Raw genomic sequence first — 23,507 nt, 5'->3', positions numbered from 1 at the left:
TTATAGACCTGTCTACACATTATTTTCTAAAACTCAAGTATTTTGGAAGAGCAGATGGAGTACCATACTGTATACACTAATCATATATTTTGAAATGTATTTCTTTTTGAGCAATTCGCTGTTGCTTTATTTAGCAAAAGCCCTTGAAAGTCTTAAAAGCAATGATCCAAAGAACAGGAGTGGCTGATATCCTAGTGGACAGACCCTCAGGCACAAGGCTGATACTTTCCAGATTGTGCTTCGTGGACCCCAGCCCTGGGCCCCATTTCCTCCTGCCCCTAGAGATGATGATCCACTTTGCCACAGGGGAGGGAGGAAGGGGATTGAGCCTGGTTATGTGGATTTCTTGTCAATCTTCTGAGTGACTCTGACATGCACACAGGTTTGAGAACCAATCTTCATACTCATATCTGAGGGCTACTCTTACTTCATTTTCTTGAGACGTTTTTATCTATCAAATTGTTAGAGGAAACAAAGAAAAGGAAACTCCAGTCCTTTTACATTTTCTAAGAGTCATGGAGAGAGCAAATAGGTGCCGATCAGGTCCTATATTGCCAGGAAATTTAACCTAGAGATCTCATTTCATCTTTACAAGAACTCAACAATGTTTAAAGAATTGGGCCTCAGCTATGGAGCCGAGTTGTGCATGCTCCTGAGTTCACAGCTCATCGTCACCCCATGCCCATGCAAGACCCTGCTCTTATTTTGTTATTGTTCCTCTCCCCCCGCCCCCATGCCTCCTACTTGTACCCTTTCCGCCGTAGGGAACCACCTAAATATGCTGGAACTGAAATGGGCGTGTGTCTCTATGAAATATATATTGTGTGTGTTTGTTTTAATTTACATGAATTATACATCTCTGTAACATAAATAGACTATTATATAAAAAGTATGAATGCTTCTTATTCTTTTCACTCGACATTATGTTTTCAGATATATCCATGTTGTTGTGTAGACTTGCAGCATTTGCATAGTATTTCATTGTCTGCATTCATTCCATTTTATTTATATCTTCCCAAGTTGATAGACCACCCAGTTTACCTCCAGCTCCCTGCTGCCACAAAGAATTCTGCAACTGACATCTTCATTTGTGAGCCTTGGGGACCTGTGTGAGAATTATTTCTGGGCTGTGTGCACAAGAGTTGGATCCTGGGGTCCACATATGACGTATACATGTTTAATTTCAGATTGGTTTCCTGAATAGAAATAGCATTAATACATGTGAGATCCCATCTAGGGAGAACCCTACATCTTCGCCAACATTCGATATGAACCACCTTTAAAATTTTGGTCATCCTGATGGCTGAGAGTGACATTTCATTGTTGTTTTAATTTACATAACTTGAATTACAGAGTGTTTGAGCATCTTTTGACATTATTTTTTACCACTTTGGATTTTTCTTTTTGAAAAATTGCCTTTTATGTCCTTTATGCACTTCTCTGTTTCTTTTTTATAATCTACGTATTAATCCCTTGTCGGTTTCAGATGCTGAAATAATTAACTTCCTAGTTTTTAATTTGTCTGATAATTTATCAATAATTTCTTTTTTTGAACAAAATTCCTTACTGTTTAATGTGGGTAAATCCAACAGTTTTTTATCTTTGGGTTAGTGATTTTAGGATCTTTTTTATGAAATAATTTTCTACCCAAAATAAGGGCTATTATTTCTGTTTTTGTGAATAAGGAAATTATTTCTTATTCAGTTTTGTTGCCCAAGATCACACTATCAGTTAGCAGCAGGATTCAAAACCATTAATAATTAGCAGTTAATAAATTAAATCATGACATTTACTGCACTCTTAAAACAATCAAGTATTATCTGTACTAAAAACATTTTCTGAGTTTCACTCAGAGATCTCTCAAAAAATTGCAACCTGCAGTTTCTGTCGGTCTAATCACTGAAGTTTTCTTCCTACCCCTACATTCTTGCAAAGTGTCTCAAATTGCATTACAGCCAGGCTGGTTGAAATTACAGCTTTGGCCTTCATTAAGCTAATTACTACTTGTGCCCAAATTGAGCCATTTCGCTCTAGTAACACCGTAAACCAGTCCTTTCTCTGCGATGTCTCTGCCTTAACTAGGAAAGTATGAGGCTAATGTCAGAATTTTGTCTCTCCCTAGAGCATGGGTTTCAAGCTATTTCGCTAAGGAGCCCTGGGATGCGGCTCAAGTGTCTCTTTGGCAGCAGAGGAGGATGGGACAGCCCCCCTCCTCCAACTTAACCCACAAAAGTGTTTCTCTTACTGATTTTGTGTTTTAGGTAATATGTTAAATCTATTTGGAAAGGGATTCTACTGCTAAAAGGTGGTGGGGGGAGGCTTGGGCTACACCGTCTGAGAGAATTAGACTGCTTAATATAAACTGGTATGTTTTCATGTCTCTGCTCCTGTTGCATTTATACAGTGCTTTACATTTGGAAAAAGACTTTTGCATTATTTGAGTTTATAAAAACCTAGTAAACGTAGGCACATTTCAACAGCTGTGGCAAAATTTTTCTCGGAATTAAAGCTCCATATCACAGAATCCGTTCCAGCAGGTGGGCTGAAGGGCAGGATGTCAGGAGTGTGGTCAGGATTATCACCGGCTTGGTAGAAGGTGGAACCAGATGATCTCTAATCCCCTGCTTGTGCAGACAGGCCATGACTGGAAATGATTAAAGAGGAAAGTAATAGCAAAAGAGTTTCCTAAACCAAGCCTCTCGTCTGCTGGGGGCAGAGAGGAAGGACTTCACACATTTCCTGAACACCTTTTCTGGTCTAGTCATCGTGCCAGGGGCCTCCTTTCATTGAGTCCTCACAGCCACACTGGGAGGGAGGTATTGCTGCATCCATTTTAAAGGCAACAAAACTGAACCTCATAAGGTTTCAGTGGGAAAGCTTAGATTTGCTCCCGAGGTCTCCAGCTCCAAAGCCAGTGATCTTTCCACTGCACAACGACAACTCACTCCATATAAGTAAGCATCATTCAACTTGGCCTCCCAGAACGTGATTTAAGCAGTTGCTGGTTTGGAAAGGAGGGTCTTGATAAGTAAGTCTCACACAAGGCATCGCGTTGATGGCTCAGTCCTCTCCACTCCTCCCGTCCTCACCTCCTGCCTGGAGGTTGAGCTACATCATCTGCCTTATAGCTGTGTTCATCCTCCTTGTCAACAGGGTCACTTGCTGTGACTCAGCTATCATCATCTGTCCTGCTTTGATTTCTTGGACTGCCGACACAAACCCATGCTATTTTTAGTTTGCCTCAGAACGGAAGATTGGAAGCCAGCAGCCCAGCCTTCTGGTTTACCAAGTTGTTGATTCTTCTTGGCTTTCTCCTTTCATTCATGAATTCTCTCCATGCTTCAGGCTGAAGACACTTGTGTGATTGACAAGCCCTTCTCTGCTGCGGGTCCGTCTCTGGGACCCACATGGGGGCTGAATGTGGTCTCTGCTTTGGTGATCTTTGTTTTGACTCTTCTGTCTAGAATCCCTTACAGTATGAAATCACTCTTTCCTCCTCCTATCTTAAGTAAAAGAACAAACATATTGAATAATGTGGCTGAGAAGTTTTGTTTCAAATATGCATATATTATGAGTAGTGTCCTGAGCAAGAGAGAATAATTACCAAAAATAGGTATGCTTAGCCTTTTATTACTAGGGCTGATTATTTAAGAGATTGTTTTGTTAAATGAAAGCTGTCTGGATTTCACAACTTGAACTTCTGGAATCTTGCATTTTGTACCAAGAGGCCATTTACACAAATGTTTCTGATCATTCTAAACCAACGGAGAGTTAAGAATGTGCATTCATATAGCACCTTACAGTTTGCGGTTTACTTTCACATGGATTGTCTGTTTTACCTTAATTACTCTGCAAGGTAGATTTTATCATCTCTTTTTCATATAAGCAAATTCAGATGCAAAAAGCCTTACCTTTCATAATAGAGCAGTAATTTAAAAAAATAAACCAATGCATAAGGAGATTTAGCAAAGTCACCTAGGCCTGACACATACAAGTAATTTATTTCTTTAGCCACAGACAATACTATTTGATGAAGAAATAATATCATAGTTTGGGAGAGCTGATCCAAATGAGAAATTGAAGGAAGACTGAATGGTCGTTTAGCTGGCTGATACTCAGGTCAACATCGGAGGGGCGGGACTCATGGAGTTAAGCAGGGTGCTTCATACTCTCCGCGTGAAGAGTCAGGGCCCTTGTTTGTGAACTGCTTTTCTCCCTACCCTCTCCTCGCAGAATGGCTTCCTGTAGCCAGCTGCCGTTGGCCAGCTTCAGCCAAACCCCCAGAAACTCCCTGGAGGTGGAAAAACACACATGTACGTGTTCACCAAATATTACACAATTTCAGGTTGTTCATAGAACTTCAAGTTACTAATCCTTGTTTGAAATGAGACATGAGGTTTTAAAACTCCAAACAAATCTGCGAGCTGCCAAATCATATATTGAAAGACTGTCAAAGATCCTGTCGTACTGCTGTACCATTGGAGGATTCTAGTTACAAACACGTGATTTATTATTGATACAAGTCGGTAGATTAGCAAACAACTGCTTAGCGCCCAGAAACGGTAGCAAAGAGGCTCACTTAACTCTTCTCTACGTTACTCAAAACCTTTTTATCATGACCCCATTATTTGACTGTTTGATAGACTCCTCCCCAGACATTCCTCCAAGGCAGGGCTAGCAGAACTCATGTTCAGGCTCCGTTATTATTTATTGACTTATATGTGGTCTTTCTTGTCCCAATTCGTTGTATAAGGCAGGGATCCTGTTGTGAGGACAGCAGTAGAGGTGCACACACACTGGATCGTCCACCGTGTGCTCTGCTTCAGTTGCTCAAACTCTGCACAGAGCTCAACTCACTTTCGTTATCACAAGAATATAAATATGCTGCAGTTTTCACCTTCATACTTTGACTCTTTTTCCACAATCTCTGTACAAGTTCCCCTGAAATAACCCTTTTTATGCGTTCTATTCTCTCACCTAACCTTGTTGACATTCCTCTCCTCTAATGATATAAATAGTCTGTCAGATCAACAGAGTTCCCATACAGATACAGGCTTGTATTAAAGTATTCTGTCATTTAATCCCAGTGCTTTGGGAGGCCGAGGTGGGAGGATCACTTGAGGCCAGGACTTCAAGATCAGCCTGGGCAACATAGTGAGACCCTCATCTCTACAAAAAATTTAAAAATTAGCCAGGCGGGGTGACATATTCCTGTAGTCCCTCTCAACTACTTGGGAGGCTGAGGCAGGAAAATCACCTCAGCCCAGGAGTTTGAGGCTGCAGTGAGCTATGATTATGCCACTGCACTCCAGCCTGGGTGACAGAGCGAGACCCTATCTCAAAAAAAAAAAAAATCTGTCATTTAATATTTATTGAGCACTTACTGTGTACTGGGTCCCTCTCAAGGAATCCAGTTTAATGAATGAGCCAGATGGGAATTTACAAATCACACAGTGTCATTCACATAGATGAAGACCCAGAATTTCACGTTATCCATGCTCTACCATTATCTGATGAGCAAGTCATTCATTTTCCATTGTAATACTCCTCCTGACCAGTATGCCAGGTGCCCCAGAGATAGATCCTCAAATAAATCTTGAATTTGAGATACTCTCACAGCTTAACAAAGAGTCACAAAATAAGATATAATGGAAGGTGGAAATGATACATGCCATAAATATAAATAAAAATAAAGAGGAAACTAATATTTATTGAGCACATACTATGTGCCAGGAATTATTTTTGGTACTTTCACTTACATTATCTAATTTAATACTCCTAACTATGCTTTGAGGCAGGCATTATCCTCATTTTACAGAGGAGGAAATCGAGGCTCAGAGATGGGGTAAGTTGCTGAAGATCTCCTTGTTCTTAAAACTCATGCTATTTCCACTCTATATTGCTAACATGCCTTATAAAAGATTTCAAAATAATAAAGGGAGAAAGAATATGGCCCATTCAATTACTACCCAGTGTTCTAGTTTTCTCTCACCTTCATTTATCTCTTTCCTCCTGCTCCGTAGAGGGAAGTAGATACCCTAGAACATCCTTAGGGTTTGGCCTTTAGCAGCTCTAACTATTAAGAATATTCTGGTAATTTCAAAAGTAAATTTCTTCAGATGTGGCCACTCCGTCCTGTCCTTCTCCTGTGATTTATACAGTCCTGGTAGCATTCGTGTTGACGATGACGGACTGTGCCGTCTTTACAGGGATTTCCCATGGGCGCAGCATCCGAAGCATGGCCATTGCCTAGTGAGACACAGGCACAGCAGCACCTATTCTTGTAATTCAAGGTCTCTCATGTCCTTGTTAACAAAACTGCTGACAAACCTGCACTACGGCTTCCTTTCCTGGGAGGAGATTAGTACAGCTCCAATACATCTATTCAGTAACACAGAAGTTGCTGGAGGTACTCACTAAATGACCCAAATTTCATCTTCATCACAAGTTAACATTTTAAATAAGTGCCAGCAAGCCTCACCTCATAGGAAAATTACTGTATGCCTGAAACAACTTGGATGCCAGTACTGGCCATGCAGCCTTCCTCAGTGTCGTGTAGCTGACTCGCATGCTCTGCGTGGTGGCTCCCCGGCAGTCATCACTCATATTTGTCCACGAGGTATGGGGTGATGGGCCAGGCCGCTGTATTCTCACCTGGGCCTGGAGCCTGCTTGGCTTGGCACTGATTAATGATGTGCAGGGAGCAAGCCGTTTGCAGAGCCACCTTAGAAACCCAGTTAGCCAAAGACAAATAGCTGAAAGTTGGATGGTAGGAGTGAGGGGGGTGGGCTCTTGAGAAAGGGGAGTCATTTAGAGACACCAGTATGACTTTCTGTTACCTTAACAAGGGGAAGGGACAGGCTGTATGGCAGATGATGCTTTCAGGTCTGGCTTCTTGGTGGGCACCCCAGGATCAGGTCCAAGGTATGGTACTGATGTATTCATACAACCACATTGTTTCTCTGTGCTTTGGGTTTCACCATTTATAAACTTGCTTACAGAGCCTACCTACTTCCCAGTCATGCCCGAGACAAATGCACTTGGAGCAGTAAACTATCTTGAGACGTTCCTTTGGAAGATCTTATGCCAAAAGAGCAGCCATTTACAGCCTTACTTTTCCTTTACCAAATAGATTTTACACTGAGAAAGGTTTCACTATGATCCCATATGGCATTTATTTTGCCTTATGTATTTCCTATCTCTCATTTTTCCATCTCATTTCATGCACCTATTTCACTGTGTTGGTTTGGCATCCAATTCTTTACTCACATATTCTCCTTTGTGCCTCTTTCTGTTCTTCAGGTAGAGTAATGATGAAAGGACACACTGATCTTGAAGTTGTAGAGAAAATGTCTCAGCTCTACTTAGGGTACTATCCTTTTAGTGGCATGCCAAAACCAAGCATAAAACATTTTTTATTGTCCTTTTCCAGAACAGACCCTTTCTCCCCAGCACCATGTGGATGGTTGTTCCTGGCAACAAACACCTTTTTCTCTCTTGCTATAAGTTCCATCGGCAACTCCTGGCCGGAGACTGCAAGAACAACTATTTCCTAAAGATAAATAAGCCCTTGTTTAGAGAGCATGTTCTCACAAGCTTATCCAGAATACTCAAGCCAAAAGTTACAAGGGTTCCGAAACCCATTTGGGGGGGAGGGAAATACAGAAAGGTAAAAAGATGTGCCAAAGGTTACACAGGAGGCAGTATGAGAAGAAAGAACACAAAAGCCATGTAGACACCTGGTGTCCTCGTTAACTGTTAATCTCTGACTTCAGCCCTTCATTCCTCTGCTCAAAGATCTTGCATTTTCACCACTTTCTCAAGATATGGTTCAAACTCTTCCATTTGGCAGTTAAAGATGTCCATAGTTTGATCTCAGCCTGTCTTCCATGATTTACCTACCTCTCTCCGGAAGTAAATGATGAGAATAAGAAACAATAGCCATCATCTACTTCTGGTCCTGTCAAACATTCTCTCCTGTAGTCCTTACCTCACACTGTAAGGTCTGCACTGTCCTCTTCAGTTTATTGGGAGTTTGAGATGTAGAGAGGTTTAGAAATTTGCCCAAGGACACACAGATGGTAAGTGAGAAAGCCAAGGGTCTGGAATCCGTGCTGTCTGATTCCAGTGCCTGCTGTTCCCTTTCTACCTTCCACTAAAGCCAAACTGATCTGGAGCCGCTGCCTTCCCATTGACCACAAAAGCATGGCAGACCCAGCAGATTTCTGGAAACCGTAGGAACAACTGGCGTCACAACTGTGAGAGGTAGAGCAAATGAGCAGGAAGGAAGAGGTGTGGAGTGGAGAAACACAAGAACCATTTCAGATCTCCCTTGGGTTCATTGGCTCCAAAATTCCAAGGGATTGTCCAAGTTTTGCAGAGTCAGGGCAACTCTGGGCTGTTTTAATTGTCTCAGCTTTGTGGCTGTGGTAGGTGACAGGGTCCCCTTAAAGATAATAAATGGCTCGCAATTACTTTACTTTGGAAAGCGCTCTTCTGCCCTGGGACACGGTAATAACTGGCCATGGAAGAGAAAAAGCCTAGGGATTTATTAGGTGCCCCAATTTTCAACCATCTGGGAGAAATACAGCAGACGTTGGTCTAGCAGTGTGCTAACCAGAGTTAATCCATCATTGCTGCCGCTGTAAGCCCTCGCGTTCCCTCTGCTTACAACTATCACAGGGATTTGTCCCTGGCCTTCACGAAGACTTGCCAGAAATCATTTTTTGAACATGTAACTCTAGAAATACAATCTAGTTGACCTTCAGTTTACTGGACTGAAGGGGACATTTTCCAGGTATGAGGGATTTTAAAATCCACTAATCATAAAAAAGACAAATGAGATATAGTCTCTTCCTTTAAAGGGCTCAAGGTCTTACTGGGGAGATGAGTAGTGAATACATAATTCCAATGCTCAGAACGTGATTGTTAAAGCAATGGGGTAAGAATAGAAATATATTTGTATGAGCAAAAAAATACTGGTATGCTTAATAATCACTTTGTTTTCCCTGCCCCTAAATTATACTGATAGCCCATACCCATAATAGCACTTATTGAGATTCATTGTTATTATTTGTCTACACACCAACTACCTCCTAAGTGCCTGAGTCTCTCAGGGGCGGACACTGCGTCTGGTTCTCTGTGGTGCCAGGACCTCACCCAGTGATTAGCTCACATTGGTGCTTGATAAATGTTAGCTGAGCAAAGACAAGAGTGAATATACTTTTAAAGCTTCTAATATAAAAGCAGAAATCAGCAACTTATTAGGTGACATTTCGACAATCAAAACATATTTATTCTTAGAATATTCTGTTCATAATTCAGCTGGATTTATTTGGAAGTTAAAATACATGCCATGGCCAGGCGTGGTGGCTCACGCCTGTAATCCTAGCACTCTGGGAGGCCAAGGCAGGTGGATCGCTCGAGGTCAGGAGCTCAAGACCAGCCTGAGCAAGAGCGAGACCCCATCTCTACTAAAAATAGAAAGAAATTATCTGGCCAACTAAAAATATATATAGAAAAAATTAGCCAGGTATGGTGGCATATGCCTGTAGTCCCAGCTACTTGGGAGGCTGAGGCAGTAGGATTGCTTAAGCCCAGGAGTTTGAGGTTGCTGTGAGCTAGGCTGACGCCACGGCACTCATTCTAGCCTGGGCAACAGAGCAGAGACTCTGTCTTAAAAAAAAAAAAAAAAATGCATGCCATGGTATTTTCAGCTTCTCAACAAAGAATGGGCCACTTAGACCATCACACTGTTAGTCTGATGTGTGCTAGAAGGCGTAGGTGTTTGGGGAAGGGTGGCGAACACAATCTTGGCAAACAGAATCTTTTCTTGTGTACGTCACAGAATTTTGACCATTGGCTCTGTGCAACTGTGTAGCCAGCTCCACTGCGGAGTCTGTCTGCCAAGGAGCATTCACGAACAGTTTCATTGGGTTGTATTGGACTCTCCTCCCGGACCGAATTGCTGGAGTGGTTGTTCGATTTCCTCTGATGCTGGCAGCCTTGCCCAATGGCAGAGCCAGTTTATGGGAATCAGACCTTGCTTTTCCCACCCCACATCCCCTACGGTCTTGCCTGAGCAGTCTGCTCAAGAAAAGTTTATCAAATTTCCTGTCCAGAGGGACAAACTGTCCCATTTCATTTGTCACTATTTAACAGCTTATGCAAAACGTGCTGGGAGATCTAAATGTGTGGGGCTCAGGTTTTACCCTCAATATGAGATAACAGACATTTCATTTATTTCTTAATAGTGACTAATCTTCGAATAGTTTGAGGCTGATTTATCTGTATCCCCTAATATTCCTCTTCTCTACCTTCCTTTAGCTCATTCATTCATTCACTCCACAGATATTTATCAAACTGATATGAAATGCTGGAAACACAGAGAAGAATTGGGTAAAATCCCAACATTCCTAGGTCTCAAGACACACCAGGGGAGGTCACCACAGTGACCATTCGCTCCTTTTTTTCAGGCCTTACCAATGAATTGAGTGAAGAAGGGGCAGTGGTTAGGTATCAGATTTGTTGGTAAAGCCCACTGTTGTTGAAAGGGATACCTGTGGATACCATTTGTCATTAACAAAGACAATAAGGACTTGCTTGCCATTCTTAGCACCTTGTATTTTAGCACCATTATTGTGTGACTTAGAAAATTAAAATCCCTCCAGCCTTAGTTACCTCTTCAATGAAATACCTCCCTTGATTTTGGGGAGCTCCCAATAAAGTCAATCCACCATCCCCCTGCTCCCCAAGGTCAGGCAGCCTTAGCTGCGAGAGAACAGCACCCTAGGAGCTACTCTGTCCAGTCTGGGACACTTTCCATTTGGGAGGTCACTCCTTGGAACTTCAAAAAGATTTGCAAAAGACTTCATTTCACCCTCGTGCTTGGATAAATTTAGTAACAGGCATTAGTAAACTAACAGAGACATGATTATTAAAAAATGGTAGCTATTTCCCCAATCCTATTGGAGAGTTTTTCATCCTTCTTCGCAAGAAAACCAGCCCCATTTGTTTCTGCCTTCCCCTGCGACCTCCCACCCCCTGCCAAGTCTCTCCACACAGCCACATTTTAATGAACTTGCTTGACATGTTGTTTATTTAAAGCTGTGGATTAAATGCTACCCACTAATGTGATTTGCTTGGACTTTGCTTTGCCTGAGGCACACTCCATCAGACACTGGTGAAAATAGCTTCCTGTTGTCCAGCCAGGGCCTTCAATTAGCGAACCAGCGACTTCAGCCTGATTGCTGTATTAATTTGACTTCCCGTTTCAATGGGGAAAAGCAGCTTTGTCACACAGCTGTGTGCCTCCCGGTCTCGCTCCCCTCCCGAGCAGGCCACAGAGAGAAAGCAGTGATCCCAGACCTCACCTTTCCTGTCTCTTCTTCTGGACTGGCTTCCTGCAGGTGCTAAGGAAAGTGGGAAGGGTGCTGCTTCCAGACCCATCGTTCCCTAACAAAGGCAGCACTAGCTGATTTTAAGATGAAGTGCTGGTTAATAGGTTTACCTATTTACTGAAGTATTTCTACTGGCTATAAAGGTGTCTTAAGCCTTAAATTAAAGTGCCTTCTCCCGAGGAGCAGGACAGCGTTGGTGCCCTGTGTCTTAGTCTTCGGAATGGGACATCACCCAGTTAGCACCTGTGCTGAACCGCAAGGTCAGGCGTTATATAACGAGTTATTTCAGGGGCTAACGCCAAGTTTGGATTATGATCCGATTCTCAGGCTGCTGGAAGCTGCCTGAGCCTCGCTACCCCCTGCCATTCCGTTCCTGTTTCATTAGCAGCTGAAAACCAGAGCTAGGCAGTGGCAGCGCTGAGCTGCAGCTCCCTTTCCAACTGCTTCAGTGCCATCTGTTTTGCTCTCAGGGTACGTTTGAAAAGTCACCCTTTATACTCTCCATCAGAGCCCTTCCTCGGGTTCCCAGACCCTGCCAGGACTCTGCCAGCTGCAAGCCTCTCAGGATGGGCACGCACACCGCTACCCTGCTCTGACCAAGCGTCCGGGAACACTGACTCTGACTGCTCCCAGGGAGTTGTGGGCTACGTTGGAAGATGTTGGCTGCCCTTGCTGAAGCAAGTCCCCAAATAGTGCCCGATCTGGGTGGGTGGATGCTTCCAACGTGGGGGTTATGGCTGCTGCCTCAGTGAGGGAAAGTGGTCGGGCACTGAGTGGGAGGTGGTGTCTAAGGGACCTGCTAAGCTGGCACGGTCCCCTGACCACCAGTCTGACTGTCCCTGGTGCAGGTGGGGCCTGAAGACAAAGCTCTAGGGGAACTGTGGGCAGGAATGAACCGAGGGTGGCACTGGGCAGTAGTGAGGGAAGGATGCCACCCCCTTCTCCCTTTTCCCTGGCATCATGGTCATCCCCTCCTCCTCCCTTCTTATGCCGCCTCCTGTAGACAGTGCTCCTCAGCCCCAGTGGCACATTCACGTCCCCTGGGGAGCTTTGTAAAGCATGACCCATGCCCAGAACCCATCCAGAATCCAGTCTCTGGGGATGAGGCCTGGCAAAGGTATGTGGTAAATTCTATTATGCGGTAAGGGTTGAGAGCTACCGATTTTAGAAGCTATTTCTTTCTTTTCATTGTTTGATGAGCCTGCCAATTAAACAGATATTTCCTCAATCCCTATGATGTGACTGGACCATGCAGGCTCTAGAGACTAAATAGTAAATAAGGAGGACACAGATCATTACGTTATGGGACAGTGTGTGTTGTGATGGGACAGTGGGGACACAAACTCTGACAGTGGGGGAGGGCAGCAGGGCGGGAAGAATTATCAAGGGTGGGAGCATCAAAGTCTAGACTTGAGAAATGAGCTGGCGCTAGAAGAAGGTGTTGGTCACAGGCAAGAGGAAGAGCAGGAATGAAGGCACAGGAGTGACATTCCAGGACTGAGAGGACCTTGACGTGGTGAGGCCGTGGATACATGGCTGAGCCGAGTAAGGACATGTCTGCTACAGGGGGAGGTGGCAGCAATGCATGAGAGATGCTGGTCTTCACCCCACGGGCAGAGCAGGGCCACGGTAGGGCTTAAGCAGGTGAATGACGGGGCCAGCTTTGCATTTGGGAAGTAAGCCGGCTGCTGTGAGGAGGGGCTGGAAGGGGCAGAGTTGAAGTCAGGACTGTTGGGTAAACCAGGACAGGCAGGAGGGCCGGGGTCCAGGGAGGGACCAGTGAGAATGATGTGAAGTAGACAGAAGGAACCCACATTCAACATCCCACTGCTCCTGAAAACCGTGATCCTTGGAGCAAAATTCCTGACCTTCATAAACATGCAGTTTCCCAAACCCAAGTGGCTCCATTACTTCGATCATTGCTATATAGTTTGCCGTCACTCACCAGAGACACCCTCAGAGTTGCCTTGAAGTCACAAGTCCAGGAATGTGACACCCAGAGAACAGGGACTGAGTTGTCAGTGGTTTGCATTCTGCAACTATAACTTGGGAGGAGTGAGTAAAACCAAGGGAAAGTTTCAGTCTGCAGGGAACCATTCTTTTTCTGAGTTCATGGTACTTACCTAAGCCTTTGATGTGAGGCACTGCAAGCCTAGCATCTGTTGGGTTGTGAAATGCCATCTTGCAGAGGAAGAGTTTCGAGGACTTCACTGCCCACGTCAAGCACAACACTGGCTTTTGGCTCTGAATCAGGCCTCACATCCCTTCAGACAGATGCTCACAGGAGCTTAGGGCTCAGAGGGCCGTTAGGAACACACTAGAGAAATAGAGGGAGACGTTAAATGTCCTGCTGAGTTGTCTATTCCTGGATACCGAGATTAGACCACAGCCTTTGTGAAATGCAGAGGATCTTGTTTGCATTTATTAAGGAATAGAGTGTTTCAAATGCATCTGGTATAATTGAGGACACATGATGATATTGAGAGGGCCAGAGGTTGCGCAGTGGCTGAGGGCCCTCTGTGATTCCAGAGCAGCTTCCTGTCATTTACATTAAAGCTGACCCCATGGGGCCCTCGGCCAGCGGCCCCTTCACTAGGGGACTGCAGTGGTTGATCCACGGGGAGAGGTGTGGCAGAAGGAAGCAAATACAGACCAGGGTGTCTTCCAAGCCCTGAAACCGTTTAGGGAGAGACTTGAGAATACTATTTAAAGAAAACAACTCTCTTTAATCTGCCAGAACCAATTCCATTCCATTCAACCTGAATATAATCTTGAACCACCCTGCACATATTATAAACACCTGGAGTCATCTTGTGAGGCTATGGAAGTTGTTTGCAAGCTACAAGGAGGTAATTTTCTTTGGATAAGATGTCTAGGACTGTGATTCAGAGGGAATGTCATAATGTTCTGGGCTCAACACCCTGTGTCTCTTAATCCTGACTAAAGTTTATCCCCTCTACTTTATAGATAAGGAAACCGAGGTTCAGAGAAGCTGTGCGATTTGCCCAGCTACTGAGTGATGGAGCCAGACTTTGAAATGAGAACTGCCTAACTCCAAAGCCAGGTGCTTTTCCTCTACACTAGGGGTTGGCAAACTACTGTTGCAGGCCAAATCCAGCCACCGTCCATTTTTTGTAAATAAAGTTTTATTAGAACACAGCCAGGTCCATTCATTTACATATTGTCTGTGGCTACTTTCATGCTGCCGTGGCAAGGTTGAGTAGTTGCAGCAGATGCCATAGGGCTGGCAAAGACTGAAATATTTACCATCTGCCCCTAAACTTTCTGAAGTTTGCCAATCCCTGCTCTAAGCCCCACTGCCCCAAAATAAATTCAAAAAACTCAAATGCCATTCTGCAGGCACAGAAATCACCTTTATTTTCTCTCTCCTTCTTTTTAATACACTTGACACCACTCAGCAAAATGCCCTGTACGCATGGCCTGACTCAGGCTGCCCACACCCCAACTCTGGCAAGGCTACAGAGTAAAACCATTTTGAGTTTCTGAAATCTGTCCTAATTTTAAAGAGGGTGGTGGGGAAGGGAGGAATCAATAATTGTCCCTTCCAGGTAAGTCACCAATTTGTACCCTAACTTTTTATACTTTTTCTGGGCAAGGCCACATTCTACCCCAGAGGTATCTTCAGAGTGATCTCTGGCCTCTGACAAATTATCCTTCCCACACATGAGCACTTTGGGGTCTCCTTCCCCCAGACCTTTCTCCTGGCAGAATCTCCAATGTTTTGGCCATTGTGAGCCTCAGTCCTTTTGTTTTAGGTAAGAAATATTCCTGAGAAGAAAAATGGTCTAGCAATGAAAACTGTCTCTCATGAGTCATTTTTAAGCTGGACTGTGATAGCATCTGTCTTCCCCAAGACAGCCTTTTCTCTTCATTATGAAGATAAATCAATTTAATGGGCACCACCGATTGGGGGTAAATTGTACTTTTTTGTAAGTTCTGACCACCCGTTAGTGGCCGTACCCAGTAGTGTGCACTGTTGTGGCTTCCCCAGAAACCTTGCACTTGGCTATAGATTAGTCCCCTTCCATCTCTGTTCTGGAAGGAAACCCAAAATGATCTCTGGAACACTAAGACATTATCCCAAAGCCACAGGCTTTATTCTTTAGGCTTTGTAAAAATATGCTTTAAAACCTTGTCAACAGTCTTATAATTCTGTTAAGGATTTATTTATTGTTTAAACCTACAGAGGAAAGTTGAGAGCCTGAGAGTCTTTGACACTGAACACACCAATCATTATTACAGTCTGGAAGATGCTGTGTTAAGTACTATGAGCCATAATACAAGCAAGACAAGTTTCTACCCTCTGGGGACTTATAATCTAGATGGGGTGAAAGGTACACTGATAACTAACTTAACTGCTTTCTGGTGATATGAGGAGAATTGCTGTAGGGCACAGATGCCATACTGATGGCTCAGAAGGGGTGCTGGATGTTTGCTGAGACCAGTGGTTCTCACACTTGAGCATGTGTCAGAATTACTTGGAGGGCTATTAAAACAGATTGCTGAATGCCATTCTTAGAGTTTCTGATTCAGTAGGTCCAGGGTGGGCCTGAGAAGTTGCATTTTTATAGGAGAAACCTCTGCCATAAGAAATATCTTTCTGAGAGGGTAATGGAATTGACATTTATTGTATGTCTCATATGTTTCAGTGTGTCTGATACTTTGCCTGTAATATCTTGTTTAGATTTCACAACTACCCTGTGAGCAAACTGAGGCACAGGAAGGGAAGCTCATGTTTGCCAGATACCCACAATGTGCCCTAAAAGGTGTTAGGCATTCTCTAATTTACAACTCCATGAGTTCTAAATTAGTAGTACTCCCAGTTTACGGACGCTAAAAATAAGTCTTGGAGGGATTGAGTATCCTGAGGAAGGTCACAGACCCAGGAAACACACAGCCTGGATTCAAAGTCATGTGTATTGGGTCTAAAGGTGAAGCCGTACTGCAAGCCCTACCTGTCTGTTCACTGAAAGCTACTGGTGTAGACTCCAAAGGCATATTTTCTTTAATGCCTGAGACATGCACTCCCTACCTCCCTGCCTTTGCTCATGCTATCCCTTACTTAGAATTCCCTTCTCCTCTTCTTCTCTGAGTAACTCTAATTCATCCTCCAAGTCTCAGCAAAAATTTTGTTGCAGCCATGTAGACTTCTCTAACATCCTCTCTTTACCCCAAGTAGAGCAGGAATAATGACTGCTTTGTATGTGTCCCGACATACCTTCCATTGCTGAATTCCATCACACATACCCAAATCTGGTGACTTGTCCTTAGTTACAGAAAAAAAAAAAAAGTCTAATTTTTTCATCTTAGCCATCAAAGCCACCCCTGTGTGGCCCAGGCTGCCTTTGAACCACACCTTGCAGCTCCACCTTTCTCTAACTAAAGGAGACTAGACTACCATACGTTCTTCCCCACCCACTGCTCAGCTCCCCTCCTCCCTCCGAGCCTTTGCTCACGCTGTTGCTCCCACCAAGAACAGCCCCTCCCACTGCACTTCTCAGCGTGTACAGGTGGCCTCTCTGCAGGCCCTCGCCAAAGTGCTGGTGCTGTGCCCTCAGCCTGCCAGCACGTGCATGAGAGGGGCTCCGTAAGCATGTGTGGAGTGGACACCTGGCCCCTGGCTCCGCTGCGACATCTTGTCCTCCCTTGAGTGAGGCAGGTATGTAGGGGTCTCATCAGCACCAGGTCTCCAGTGTCTCTTTGTGCCTTGCACTGAGTAGGTGCTTGAAAACCTTTGTTGAATGAATGGATGAATGATGCTGGATGAAGATTGTGGATATAAAGGCAGAAATGGAGAAGTGATTAGATTAGGAGCACAGGGAGGCTCAGTAGATCTTGGAATAAAATACAAGAGCATGCTTAAAGGAACAACAACAAAACCAGGGGCTCAGTTAGACTACTTTGCCAGCATGCTTGATTCCATTCAGGAGTCCCCTGCCCTTGCAGCTGTAACCCCGTCTTTCAAGGAGCCAAAAGGTTTTCTCCGTTTGAAATACCAATGTCTTGTGGGACTCTCACTTTTTTTTGTAATGTGCAACATTATTACGGAGAATATGTGCGACGAAGACTCCAGAAACAGACCACCAGCATGGTCCTGAGACAAATGCAGATTCTAAGAGCATGTTTTCTTTGATATCTGTGGCAAAGCACACCCTGTAACTAAAAAGTTTAACTCCATTGATTTTCTGATGATTTTTCTGTGGCACCGTCTCTGGGTTTTTCAAACAAATGGTAAAAGGTCCGATATTTTCCGAAGAGGACAGAGTTATGGATGGTGGTTGTGAACGTCTTGATTTAAATTGCACACGTGGAACATTAGCAGAGGCACAAAGCCATTAATTGTAAACCTTGTAGAAGCTACTTTGCAAAGGCACAGAGAAATATTTGACTTATATAACTATTTTTTCTTAAAAAAAATCAATGACATCTTTCACTGAGGTTATTTTCCTTGGCATGCAGAGTATCCATAGAACTTCTCAGAGCCATTGCCAAACAAAGGTTGGCTCCACCAACCTCTGTCCTGTATCCCCACCGCTCACATATCCCTTCCCCTGTGGCCAGGTGCCTGTGTGCATCCTTCTGCTATTAGCCTAGCCTTAGGAAATGTTCTGTACTTTCTTCAAACTGAAGTATAAGTGACTCGGGGGGAATTTAAAGGCTTCTTCTACTTAGATTTTCTTGCATCTAGCAGGGATCAAAGTCTTAGGCTTGAGGAATAAAGTTCTAACAGTGGATTTTAAGCACAAGATATAAGTAGAAGTTGAAGAGTTATCCACCTTCCATAAGGGAATCATTATCATTTCCATGCAAAAGATAACACCATTAGCATATAAATGAAGGTGATTTTTTAAAAGTCATTTTTTATTGAAGTAGCTTTGTTGTTTCTGTCCAGCTTCCCTGTGCTCATTCTCCCCCTCCCTGGGCAACCTCAACCCCACAAGCTGGTACTCCTCCTGGACTTCACTATATATATAATTTGGGGGCTCTTTGGTTGCAAGTGACAAGAACCATTGGTGCAAACCATCTTAAGGAAAAGAAAAAGGCTTATGTAACCAAACTACCAAATGTAAGGGTTGAGCTGACTTTATGGTTGAATAAGGCTTAACCATTATTAACACTCTCTCAGGCACACATTTCTGTCTGATTCCCTTGGCACTAGTCTCACTGTTTTCCACTCTCCCATATGTTAAGGGACATAGTCTTATAGTTCTCAATTTGAGGGAAAAAGAACATGCTTCAGCTGTACCTCAATCAAGTTGGAAGAGTCTGAGGAAGGACACTGATTGGTCAGTTCAGATCATGGGCCCACTTGCTAGACCAATCATTGTGTCCAGGCAGATGTATTGGGAGCATGATCGTTTCTGTGATAGCTCCCTATAAAACACACAAAGTGAGGGAATCGCCTGTCCCTCTGAACTTCTGTTTCTTCGTCTGTTAAACGAGGGAGTAAAGATAGCTCCAAGACTCTTAGTTTTAACCTGATTCTATTTAAAAATCACATCTTCATTTTTGGCATTCTGATCTCTCTTTGTCTCTTATACATGGCTTACCTTCCACAAGAAGCCAGATATCACTGAGAGACAATAATGATCTCCTTGGCTCAAATCTGAGTCTCTCTAATGGAGAGAGAGGCAGCCCCTGTGTTGCCCCTCCTATGAGACAGCAGAGCATTGTATTAATAGTTCAGTCTTGACCAAATTTAACCATCATTTGTGTAAGATGATGTAAGATGGTCACAATTTCAAAACTTGTCAACCACCCCAAATTTAGCATTTTACATCAGTTAAAAAAAGAAGCAGATCAGATGGAAGGTCAACTGTAAATTTTACTGTATGTCATTATGCTGGGGTCATGAAACGATGCTTTTGTAATTGGTTCTAATTCAGATGTAGGCCAAGTTCAAAATGGCTAATATATGGTGGTGTTCCAGATTATTCATCTATTTCCACCCCAACTGACCACCCATTTTTCCTTGAAAACCCACATGAAATGTCTTCTTCATTGAAATCCGTCCCCACCTGCCTACAGAATCCATCAGTCCATCTTCTCTATCATTTCCACACTTCCATTGCAATGATCTTTGGCCTTGTCTACCTCTCCCATTAGTCCACAGAGGGCAAAACCCACATTTTATGCTTATTTGTTCAACATCAGGTCTGTGCTGTGTGCATCATACCGGGCTATTTGGTTTCCTAGGATTCAACTACATATGTGTGATCTTAGCAAGTCATCAATCCGTTCTCAACCTCAGTTCCCTTATCTTTAAAATAGTGGTAATGACATCTACTCTATTGGAGGAGGATTAAACGAAGTGAGGAACAGCAAAGTGCCTGGCACAGAACTCAACATACAGCAGAGGCACATAGGTGGTTTTGTCTTATTTTTAAGTTCCCAAATGACACCAAGAAGGGTGCCATGGGTGGCAGTGGAGTGGAGTGGTTACAGTCCTGGGATTGAATCCCAGGTCAGCCACATACCGACCAACAGTATGATTTTGAAGTCTCTTAATGTTTTGAAGCCTCAGTTTCTTCATATGTAAAGTGGAGATGATGATAATATCTACCTCATAGATTCCACTGAGTGGATAAAGAGAGAAAACATATGTTTAAAGTACCTACCACAGCATCTGGCACATAGTAGACAGTTTATAAATGGTAACACTTGTTCTCATCTGTAATGGACAGTGAAAAAAGAAGCAGCAAAATTACAGCAAGTCCCTTGGATGCCTCTTTGTGTTCTCTGGTCTTTTCCTGCTTTATGTATGCGGATGAAGATGAATCCACATTAATAGAAGCAGTGGTTAATTGCCTCCTTGTAGGCTAGACCTGTCCTGAGGCAGCAAATTACCATATTCTTCTTTTTTCTTGATGCTTCCAATGGGATATGTCTGTTCTAATTTAATAAACCTCTTTTTTTAGTGCCTGGCTCAAAGAGGCAATACCACATGCACATTTCCAAATGCATAATTTGTATGAACACTCAGGCCTTAACTACACGGGGAAAACAGTCTGGGAGGGGCGGGTGTGGGTATCTGTTCACATTCATTTGAACCGGTGCCAGCCAAACTTCCACAGTTAATTGTATCTCAGCAATTTTCTCCTGGAAAAAAATAACTACCATGCAGGCTTCTAGCTTTTGCTTGGCCTTCGTTCCTTCCTGAGTCTTGAGTTGGCATTGTTTACAGTGTTGTGTCAGCAGTCACATAATATATCAGGCAAACGGAGCACACCTCCCACCCCAAGTCCCCCCGCCCCACACCCAGTTCCAACTTAAGTCGATCCTGTTCCTTCCTTGTGGTTCCAACAGTGGGAGAGAAAATGGAAGGCGTGCAAATGGAAGTGTACTCTTTGGAAAAGCATGCTGAAGATTTTGGCTGAGAGTGCAGATGGGACCAGGGAGGCAGGAGGCCATTAACTCTGGAGGGCTTTTCTGCAGGGGAGAGGTCAGCCCCCAGGCAAATGATGGTGTTGCCTTCACCCACAGGTAATGCAGGTGGTGAAGGAGCAGGTTATGAGAGCGCTTACAACCAAGCCTAGCTCTCTGGACCAGTTCAAGAGCAAACTGCAGAACCTGAGCTACACCGAGATCCTGAAAATCCGCCAGTCTGAGAGGATGAACCAGGAAGATTTCCAGTCTCGCCCGATTTTGTAAGTTACCCAGTACCGACCTCTGTCTCCCCAAAGGCTCTTTGTGACTCACCATTTCTAGAGTGATCACTGATCTCAGAGATGGGCTGTGCCGTGAGCTCACTAGGGAAAGCCCACAGAAGACATTCTAAAGGATCTCAGTTTAGTTAGAGGAGTCTCAGCAGCTCCGTTAGAAAGAGCCGGGTGAGGTGGGCTGAGTGGGGATGGACCAGGTGCAGGCAGGATGGGTCTGAACCAGGAACTGACCCAGTTATTGACAAGTCCTCTGGGAATCTGTAGCTAAAAAGTTTTGGACCTTTTCCAACACTTGGAACAAATTTTTTTGCCAATGAAACTGTTTTCCATGTGAGTGCCCTTTAAGTGGCAAGATGATCTGCTCCAGCCAGAATGAGGCCCACCAAGAATTATAGCAATATGCAAATGGAAGGAGTGTGACTGTGAGTGAGTGGGGGTAAGAGCTTGAGAGGAGAAGATGCACCTTCTCCCTGATCAGGCACCGGTTGGCACCGGAGCATGCTCGCTCTGGTCCCCATGACTGCGAACCTACAGTCCTTCGGTGGGGAGGCAGCAGGTCCTCCTTTTACAGGACTGTGCATAAAATGCACCTATAACCATTGCAAGATTTCACAGATCTCCATTTTAAATTGCTCTGAACCTCAAACTTGAGGACTGTTTTGCATGCTTCATCTTTTCTAAGAACTGGGCTGTTTATCTTTCTTTGTTGTTTTCTAAGAGCTAGGTCAGTTTTGTTAGCCTTATATTTTAAAGAGAAGGAAATAAGGAAAGGTGCTTCTCATTCTGTCCTCAGAAGACTGGACACAGCTTCTTCTAAACTTTTGTATAAAGCCAACTTGTAACACAGGTGTGATTCTGAAGCCCATCAACCCCTTGCCCAACACACACGAGCACTCTCTCTGTCTCTGATTCTTTCTCTTTCTGTTTCTCGCACTCAAATATTTGACATTTTTCATGCTTGGCAATTTGCAAAGCACCCCTCATGCTATTTCATTTCCTTGCATCCCTATGAGATGGGCAGGTCTCATTTCCATTCAAAGATTAGGATATAGTTTGGAGAGGTGAGGACCTTGCTAACAAGTAAAAGAGCTGGGACTTGAACTCAGATCTGCCATGTGAGAGACTGAAATGAGGTTAAAAAAAATGCACAGGTCTGAAAAGACAATGGCCAAGCTATAATACCTACTGCACATTTGTTTTCAAATCATAAGAAGCACTGTTTGAAACTGCAGAGTAGAACTGCAGACATTAGTCGGCATGAAGTTAGCAGAGGAGGGAAAATGCTTCCAAGGGGCTTTGGCTTTCATCATTGCAAAACCTAAGTCATGCCCCGCAAGTAGCAGCCAGCCCTTACGAGAGACACCGCTGGGGTTTTGCACTGGTCCTCAGCCAGAAGACGGAAACAGCCAGAAACACTGAGCAGAAAGCACTTTGGGTAAGTAACTGTCTCCTCAGGGATGCAGTTTCTTACCTGCAAGGAGGGACAGTGACGCCTTGTCCCATCCCTGGGCCTACAGCACTCAAACACTGGATTTCATAACATCTGTTTCAGCAGATGTGTAAACACAAAGACATTTTATTACGCTTTTGACAATAATTCTTAAAGCCTAAAGGGAGACTTGAGGAATCACTTCTGTTAAGGCCAAGTGATTCTAAATTAATGTTTGATCATGACTTTGTTCCAAGCAAGAATGTTAACTGCATGTCAAGTGTGAACATTTTGCTCCTGCTTTGGCTTTATATCTTCACTTCCTAAGGCTCTGCCTGTGACATTCTGAAGTTTCTTTTTCCTTTATTACAAGAAGCTCTTTTCTTTACATTTGTTTTTTTATTTTTAATCTTTACATTTCTTATGTAAGAAGAAGCAATACAAATATAAAGGAAGTCTGTTTGGATGTAGCTTTTGCATCATCCCTCAGCCATGGACTGAGAAGCACCATGGCCCACTGGGGTCCTTGGCATATATAGTTGCATCAAAGTCGAAAAGATTTGCTCGAAGCCACAGCATTTAAATGGGAAAGCCAGGGACCAGTTTGATCATTATCCCAGCCTCTGAAAACAACAGACAGGAACTGGAATATGTTTTGTCTATTAGAGCGATCCATTCCTCAGTGATCTGTTTTATCTGTTAGAGTGATCTACTAGACAGGAACTCATTGTGGGGTTAGGCGAAGTCTAAATGCTACCAAAATGGCTCACATGAGAAACCCAAGTTACCTAAGAGAAAGGAGTAGACCATGTGTGCTTGTTTTCCTTCACTCATTCATGTAACAAGCATGTATTGAACAACTCCTACATGCCAAGCCCTGCCCAAGGTTCTGGGGACAGGCAGAGACCCAGAGACACTTGATCCCCCACTATCCTGGGCTTTAAAAGCTACCACAACTGGGCTCAGTGCTTGGATACAGGAAGTACATGTGGGTTG

The 23,507-nt window shown here is 43.8% G+C and overlaps 1 protein-coding gene across 5 annotated transcripts in view; it reads left to right on the top strand.

The window, feature by feature from the left end:
* ELMO1 (engulfment and cell motility 1) overlaps positions 1–23,507 on the top strand; it is a 503,740-nt gene that overhangs the window by 444,034 nt on the left and 36,199 nt on the right. For all 5 annotated transcript variants that reach the window (XM_045564710.1, XM_045564711.1, XM_045564715.1 and 2 more), the window contains exon 17: positions 20,904–21,067. In XM_045564710.1, the coding sequence (XP_045420666.1) occupies positions 20,904–21,067 (164 nt within the window). The remainder of the gene's footprint in view (positions 1–20,903; positions 21,068–23,507) is intronic.

Source organism: Lemur catta, chromosome 11 (genome assembly GCF_020740605.2).
Source record: "Lemur catta isolate mLemCat1 chromosome 11, mLemCat1.pri, whole genome shotgun sequence".
Taxonomy (NCBI): domain Eukaryota; kingdom Metazoa; phylum Chordata; class Mammalia; order Primates; family Lemuridae; genus Lemur; species Lemur catta.
This window is presented reverse-complemented; position numbering and strand designations above follow the sequence as displayed.